This window comes from Blastomyces dermatitidis, assembly GCF_000003525.1.
Source record: "Blastomyces dermatitidis ER-3 genomic scaffold supercont1.12, whole genome shotgun sequence".
Lineage (NCBI taxonomy): Eukaryota > Fungi > Ascomycota > Eurotiomycetes > Onygenales > Ajellomycetaceae > Blastomyces > Blastomyces dermatitidis.
Window position 1 is genome coordinate 1599983 of NW_025544785.1, and position 7972 is coordinate 1607954.

Below are 7972 nucleotides of genomic sequence, written 5' to 3' on the forward strand. Positions count from 1 at the left end.
TTGCGTTACTATGTATGTTGTTATACACTGTTAATTCTAACTATATCCGGCGGGGGGATGGGGCAATAAAAATATAGTATTCCGAGCAGCTCATGGGAGTGCGAAAGAGATGCGTGTCTGGTCAGGGGAGACGAGGAAGAAATAGACGGGGGGAAGATATGGATAGTTTTAACCATTATAGAACCGTGAGTGGAAACACTAATAAAATGAACAAAAATTGCCGAAAGGGGGGGCGTTTGTATGAAGTTTTCAGTACTCCGTATAGACACCTGATAAAATTCCCTGGGCCACTCAGTCGGGAGTGCTGGTGATGATCATGATTTGTCCTTCTTGTTGAGATGAAGTCCACTGCCAATACTGATAGAAATTTCTGAATGGGGATAATGCAATTGAGGTCACAGAGCAGAGAGCACTCCGTAGACTTGACGAACGAGGCCTGGTGTTTTATCGATGAATAATCCGAAACTAGGTGTAATGCATGTGCTCTTTGGGGGGTGCAACAGAACACAGCGTTTTGCGTCCCTCTTTTCCCCTGAAAGTCCCTGACTTTGGGGCAAGAAATGGCTAGCTTTGCCCTTCCTTAGTTCCGTGACTACTGCGGGGGAGCGAGGGTCGAAACCCTCCAACTGGGAAGCTTGGGATCCATCAAGGATGATGGCCCAGGTCCAGTCCAGGCGCACTGAGGTTGAGACTGACACTCGTAGCCCCATCCCCATCTTATTCAAACCGGGTGGTTGGGCGCAGGCTGAGGATGGTTTCCTGGTTAAGAACACCAATAAAATAAGTAAATAACTACTCCATACAGAGTAGTAACTGAGTAGGATCCTGCTTCAGGACATGATAACTTAGCTCTTCCTCACTTGCATATAATTGTTATGATTGCTTGCCATTCCACAGCCGCGCAGTCAGGGGGTTTGACTCCACTTGTTCTGGGCGGGTTGTGATGGGGTGAAGCTAGTCTGATCGGCTGCAGACAGCGGGTGGTGCTTTACGCATGGTAGTTTGCTGGTTGTATTAAAATATTAGTTTGAAGCTCTCCCTGCTGGTGATGTCGAATGGTTGGATGTTCATTTTCAGGGGGACAGAGGATTAGAAAATCCAGTGGGAAATCTTCGCGGACAGGCTTCATTGCAATTGAATTTATTTATTTTGGCAACAATTTTTTTTTTTTTTTTCCCTTCCACGGCGTATTTTGGAGTAAATTTCTCCTATCCTATCTGCGATATTCCTCCCCGCCAGTCACTGTTGCCGATCGAGTGTTTGTGCGAGCGCTCACCAGCCACCGTTGGAGAAAAGAAACGAGAAGGACGAACGCGCTGTTTGACTCCTCACATCTTTTCTCCCCCTGAATCGCACTCAACTCAACTCTTCTCTCCTCTCAATTCTCCAATTGACCACTCAGCGATATTGCTATTCTCTCTCATTACTTTTCTCTCCTTACGTTTCTACGGACTGTCGTCTCCATAGGCGTTGCTAGTCTTGGTCATCCTATCCAATCCCGCCCACAGTCGTCCGCCTCCTCTCCACCACACACAACAACCACCACCACCGACATAACCCTCTTTCACCACTACTCTAGCATTCATTAAATTGTATAGCCATCCTAAAATTCCAATACCAGGCCGGGTCAGTGTCCTGCTGGACTCATGGAGACATGCCCTTCTCAACAATTGAAGCTCTGATTTGAGACTGCTCGTCTACCATCGTCGACACGACAAGCTGCCCATTTCGATAGCAACCAGCCGTCCTCCTATTATATTTTAAGCGGAGGAAAATACGCGCGCTCATTTATATATATATATATATATATACGCATTCTCACATCCCTACTTGATGATTGACCCCTCATCTTATTCCGGCTCTGTTATAGAACGCCAAACGCCTTGGCTGAACAAAAGAGCTTCATTCCTAGCTGCCAAACATGGAGACTCAAAAACACTATAGACAACGCCTTGCCAACGGCCCTGCGTCTTCTCCCACTGTCAGAGTCGCGTCTCGCTCTCAGAGACACTTCTTTGGTTAGTCTCAGTTAACTCAATTATGTGTTGTTTCATTATTAACCATTCAATCGTTACTGACAAAGCTGATAGCTGAGCCCTCGACGCCTGATCACTCACATCCCTCCAAGTCCGTTTCCCAGAGAAGGAACACGAAGGATGCCCCCGCCAACATTTATACCGGTATGTATATGTGCATAAAACTACTGTATGTGTGATAAATACTTGCTTGGTTCGGGATTCTAACATGTGTAATGGTTTAGATTCCTCGAGAGTATCCGCAAGCCCCTCGTCCACTCATTATGATACCCCACAACGTGAGTTTACCCCCCGGTCTTCCTACTTAATCAAAATCTACAAGGAATTCCAATTAAAATGGATAAACTATTATTGCAGGAAATATCGATTCCGCCAGATCAACACCGCTGGTCAACCCCACCTCCTCCCTTCTCCAAGGCCTGATAAATGAACAGCGTGCCAACCGTGGCGGACGGAGAGGAGTTTCTGAACACCCCAGCGACATCCAAGTCCAGACGCCAACCATAACTCCATCTCAAGATGACTCGTCATCGGAGAAACAACGGAAAGTTACCAACGTTTTATCCGCTGGGTTGAAAGAGCCTAGGGAGATGGGGATAAGAGAGATGAACCAGGTGAGGATTTCTCTGCTGTCTCATTTACATCCACTCTATAACGTAGCATCCTCCGTACTGACCTGTTAATTCTTCAGTACGTTTCCAAACTGAACAAATTGAATTTCGACCTCAAATTGGAGATTTATCATCGATCCCAGCAGCTCATTTCGCTGGAGAAGAAGCTCGAACGCATGGAGGCTCTAGAAGAGGAGGTTCAACGGCTACAGGGGGTGGAAGAGGAACTACAGGAATTACGCGAAGTAGAAGAGAGCAATCAGAGTTTGCGCGAGTCAAACGAGCACTTGCGCTTGGAGCTGGATAAGCGAGACCAGGCGGTCAATGAAGCAGTGGAGCTGATATGCCGGCTTGAAGCGAGGTTAGATGAGCTGGAAGCAACTAACGACGACGGGGATGATGAGCGGCCATTGACTGCTCGCCCCCACACAAGTGAGGGCCTGGCACCGTCTCCTAGCATGACCCCAAAAGGCACGCCCATTTTCGAGATACCCGATCGCACCTCATCATGGAAGGGGACAAGCTCTGCGCGCTCGTTGCGAACCCGCACTGAGACAACATGTTCTTCAACACGGAGGCCCCGGAAGCACCCGTCATTCCTTTTGGAAAACAGCGGAAGTACCAGCGCTCTTCGCAGTCTTTATATTGCCGCAGACGAGGAAACTACGTCAGGGAATGGATTCAGCACGTCATCTCTAACTGAGAGCTTTGTTTCAGGAGACGAGCCGCCGGAGCCAGGATCGCCTAGACTTAGCATCCTCAGTGAATGTAGCTATCTGGACCCGTCAGCTACGCCGTCAAAGCGGTTCGACGACGTTGATGTGACAAGCGTTGGCTCGATTCAGAGGAGTTTTTCACAACCTATTTCCAAATTGGAGCTGTCGTCGAAGCAGAAGGAAGAAAAGGACGTTAAGATGTCGCGGATCGACCAGTGGATTCAGCCTCATGATGACCCACAGACTCCTACTGGACAAAGGCGGGACAATTTTCCAGTAGAGACGTCGGAAACCGTTCCAAAGAAGCCGCAGCCCTCCCTTGGGACTGCATTCCAGGCCAAACACCCTGTTAAGCCATACAGATTCGACACACCAAGGTTGGACGGACCGCTGTTTAATGGAGGACGGTTACCACCTACGCCAGATACGATGAGTACGTCTAATCCTGACGCAAGGAACAGGTCCAATTCGAGTATTATTGTGGAGAAGAGCCTTTTGGACCAGGGTCGCCCTTTCGCTAACTTTTCAGGGGGTCATATTGCTTTACGACGACCCAGATCCGCGGATGATATTACCACCCGACCAAGTACTGGGAGTACCGCGCTATCCGGGATGATTGAGACGTTGAGCAATGCCACGCGGCTCGGGATTAACCCTAGCCGGGACCATCTTGGAAGCATTTTTCCAACCTTTGGTGACCATGTTGCTGGCGGGTCGAAGCGGACGGAGCTTCTCCTTCGTGGGGATTTAGCTAGACAAGATTGTGAGGATTATGCTGGGGAAAATACGAACCCCAATATCAGTGCTACTACTCCGAACAATGGCGAGGATAGTACGCTGTCGGCAAGAAGGAAAAGATACCCTCCGTCCCTGACATCAACACACTCGGAACCACGATATGAGGCGTCAATTTCCAGCTCACCACCATTGACACCCCAGGACTGGCTAGAAGCAGCGCTACCGGCGGATGGAGGTAAACGTCACAGACCGGTGAAATTTCATCACCAGCGCTCTCATCAGCACAAAAAATCCCATTCCACAGATATAAAACACACCTCCTTGCTGTCCACTGGTGAACCAGCAACACCAACATCGACAATAGGAACAACGCGATCAGAAAAAATAAAAGCAGTATCCAAGCCCGATGATCTCCACTCCCCATCTCCTACAAGCCTCCGCAGCCGCATCAAAGGTAGCAGAAATAACAATAACCCTCCACAGACAGAAGACGTGGAGCTACCCCGTCATCGCCTCAGTCTCCGACCCCGCTTCTTTAGCCGTGCTGTTACCGCCGCTGCGGCTGCACCCCAACGCCAAACGGCCCCCATGTCCGATCCAGTCGATGATGGGGATAGTGCACCATCGCCTAAAATCGGCAGGAGTGGACGTATGAGTACCAGTCGCCGCAAGAGTGTGCATGTTGAGCTAGCGCCGCCAGCTAGAGCGAGGGCGGATTCGGGCCCAGGACGTAGCGGTGGTAATGGCAGCAGCAGCAGCAGCAACAACAACAACAACAACAACACGCAAAATGGGGATGCAGGAACCTTGAAATCACCGACATCGACATCAACATCACGCAATACGGCCGCAGGCAGTCGCCCGCGCACATCAGAGACGCCCGAGACGAGCAAACGACGTCCTAGCTCCCTTGGTATCTTTGGTTGGATGCGTGGCGCGACAAGCTCCACTACTACCCCTACACAGACCCATGAGAAAGAGAATAATCATAGTAGCAACCGCGGCTCTACCACATCCGCGAGAAATACACCTACGCCCACCGGCCCAAAAATAATAGGAGCGACAAGGGTAGCATCCGCCATATCTTCCCCTACCGCTTTCCCATACTCAACCCAAGCCCACAATACAAGTTCCAAATCAGTGTCCTACGCCGTCGCCCATGCGCGTCAGGTGGATATCAACAATACCCACAAAAGTTATATCAACGGTATGCAAAAACACGCCACTGCACCCGTAGATCTGGCTTCTACGCCTGAAACCGAAGGCAGCGGGATCGAGAGGCGGGGGTCGAGGTTTTCGCAGAGGCGGGGGTCGTGGAGACCTGCTGTCTGAAAAGGGTTGAATTATGGTGCTTGCTTGAGAATGTCCTTTGCTGGTTACCGATTGTGTTTTTATTATTATTATTAAGGAACCCGGGAAGAGAGGGAATTGGGGGAATGGGGACGGGTTTCTCTCCCACTTCCCATATCTTTTATGTTTTCATACTTTCATGTTCTTTTTTACCGTGTTTTTTTTTGTATCCGTTCTCTTTTCCCTTTTTGTGCTTTGAACAGTACAAATGTATGAGTACATGTAGCGATAAGCATTGAGTCGTCCTGATTTGCTCTGGCCTTTATCCGTTTCTGCTTCTGCCGTGTTCCTTTTTTCCCCCCCTTTATGTGTTCGTCTGAACGTTTCTTACGGGGTGCTCTTCTTTATGTCTTTTTGTTCCCATCTAGCAAGCATCATGTAACTTTTAACACAAACGCGAAAATGCACTACGACGCGATGGGATCCGCTTGGCAAGATGGGATGTTTCTTTTTATAGTTTTGTCGTTTCTGACGTCTTTCCACAAATGAAAGATAAAAAGTATATAAAGCGGTTGTTTGTTGGTGGGGATCGGAAACTGAAATTATAACAATGATCATGCCACGGACAACTCTCGCTTTATATATAATATTTATTCATTCGTTAGAACTTGCGGTACGGTATGGGGGTTGTGGCGCTCCAATTCAATTTTTTCTGTTCTTTTAAATTTGTTTATATCGTTTTCCGGACTCTTTTCTCTCGAAGTTTGTTGGGTGGGATGGCGTGTTGTCGTTCTTCCTTTTTCCACTCTTCTTCTACGATTAATACCATAACACATGACGAGGGATCATCAGTGGAATGTAGTGGGTGATAGTAAATAAAATAAAACTAATGTATCATTTTCGTGCGAGCTGTTGCTTTCTGCTCCTCCCTTCAGTCCCTGTTTCTTCTTCTGATTTAAAATATCTTAAGAGGGTTTGAAAAAGAGATACATAAGTATTGTTGAATTTTATGATATCCAGAGAAGTCAATCGGAGAAAATGTTATATGTAATGTACATACAATACATACATGTCCATACAGGCTGGGCAATTGGCGTGGCAAGGAGAGGTTGGTTTGCCAGGTTTGGTCAAAGCTCAATTTGCAATCTCCCCTTGCTACAAAAATGAACCAAACTAAGCACATGTTTAATTTATGAAATTTCTTCTTTGTTTCTAGTAGGAAAAGCGTCTTGTACAGGAAAGTGGTTGTAATTAGTTAGGTAGATTCATCTTTTGGTTTAAGCAAAACGCTGTTCAGCAGCCTTCCAGTTCACGACGTCCCATATGGCGGTGAAGTATTCTGCTTTGCGGTTTTCGTATTGGAGACTGGTGGGTGGAGATGTTAGTTTTGTACTCCTGTTGGATAAGGAGATTGAAGAGGAAGAGGTGAGGAGAAATTGAAAGGAGAAAAGGACGAGGGGGCACTGACTAGTAGGCATGTTCCCATGCGTCAATACCCAGGAGGGGTTTGAATTGGCCGACGACGGGGTCTTGGTTCTAGAGTGAAAATGATAGTTAGTGATCCAATTTAATCATTTATCCCGTACATAAAAACAAGGATACTACTTACAGCATAGGTCTTAATCGCAATCTTCGATGTCTGCTTATCCTTAACCAGCCACGCCCACCCACTCCCCTGAATGCCCGCCAATGCTGCGTTGAACGTAGACTTGAAGCCGTCATAACTCCCGAAGGAATCGTCAATGGCTTTACCCAGGGCACCAGAAGGTGGTTCACCACCACCGGCACTCTTGGGGGCCAGATTCTCCCAGAACAGGGAGTGGTTGACATGTCCACCGCCGTGGAAGTTGGTCAGGGCCTGCAGTTGCACCTGGGTCTGGATGTCTGCTTTTCCTTGTGCGGCGGCTAGTTTCTCGACAGCATCATTGAAGGAGTTTACGTAGGTTTGATGGTGTTTTTTGTGGTGGAGTTCCATAATTTTGCCGGAGATGGAGGGCTCCAGGGCGCCGTAGTCATCTGGTATTTGTTTTAGTAAGGTGTTGGATCAACTTATCGCTTGGACTGTGGCTTACATTTTAGATCTGGGAGGGTGGCTTTGGTTGAAATGGGGCGCGCTCCTGCGGCTCCTAACATAGCTGCGGTATTTGGTCGAGCTGCCACAGCACCAGCTCGAAGGGCACCACCTACTGTGGAGCGAAAGACGGAGGTAGCCATGGTTGATGTTTGTTTTGATAACCGGGGGATTCGGGATGGTTGGTATTTGGTCAATTGAGAGTCAAATAAGGGGGGAATATCTGCTTGCTTGATTAAGGGCCAGAGGTCAGGAGCTATATATAAAGAGAATGTTGCCCCAGTTGGCCTCTGATGTAGATATGATGTCGGTTTGTTGTTGAAGCCGGTTAAAAGTGTCCAGGTTTCGCTGCGTTGCCGAATCCGGCTTGGCCTCGCAACAGATTAAAACTCAGCGTAAATGCCGAGTGGTGCAGGTTAGTTACGTCATTGGGCCCGCGATGACTAAGCTCTGCCAAGACCGGATCGGAGCTATTTTGTTCCCGTAAAGAGCGTCGAACCAAGCTTCGAC

General features: G+C 48.2%; 3 protein-coding genes across 3 annotated transcripts; 1 reads left to right on the forward strand and 2 right to left on the reverse strand.

Moving 5' to 3' along the window:
* Positions 1-395: 395 nt before the first annotated feature.
* BDCG_08913 (uncharacterized protein) lies at positions 396-716 on the reverse strand (the record flags this gene model as incomplete). Its single annotated transcript, XM_045424689.1, has 1 exon — positions 396-716. The coding sequence occupies one exon, from the start codon at positions 714-716 to the stop codon at positions 396-398; it is 321 nt and encodes a 106-aa protein (XP_045273350.1).
* A 1205-nt stretch (positions 717-1921) lies between these two features.
* BDCG_08914 (uncharacterized protein) lies at positions 1922-6396 on the forward strand (the record flags this gene model as incomplete). Its single annotated transcript, XM_045424690.1, has 5 exons — positions 1922-2018; positions 2091-2180; positions 2261-2314; positions 2394-2650; positions 2728-6396. 5 exons carry the CDS (start codon positions 1922-1924, stop codon positions 5431-5433), a joined length of 3204 nt encoding a protein of 1067 aa, XP_045273351.1. The 3' UTR covers positions 5434-6396.
* BDCG_08915 (Fe-Mn family superoxide dismutase) lies at positions 4188-7972 on the reverse strand. The gene is made up of 4 exons (XM_045424691.1): positions 7464-7972; positions 7001-7407; positions 6860-6927; positions 4188-6756 (listed from the first exon to the last, which is right to left on the reverse strand). The coding sequence occupies exons 1-4, from the start codon at positions 7603-7605 to the stop codon at positions 6669-6671; spliced, it is 705 nt and encodes a 234-aa protein (XP_045273352.1). The 5' UTR covers positions 7606-7972; the 3' UTR covers positions 4188-6668.

Excerpts from the sequence above, each read along its gene's own strand:
- BDCG_08915 (XM_045424691.1), bottom strand. The coding sequence starts at position 7,605 with ATGGCTACCTCCGTCTTTCGCTCCACAGTAGGTGGTGCCCTTCGAGCT. Across the intron at positions 7,408-7,463 it reads CACCCTCCCAGATCTAAAAT|ATGACTACGGCGCCCTGGAG; the intron begins GTAAGCCACAGT and ends AACAAATACCAG. Across the intron at positions 6,757-6,859 it reads GCATGGGAACATGCCTACTA|TCTCCAATACGAAAACCGCA; the intron begins GTCAGTGCCCCC and ends TCCACCCACCAG.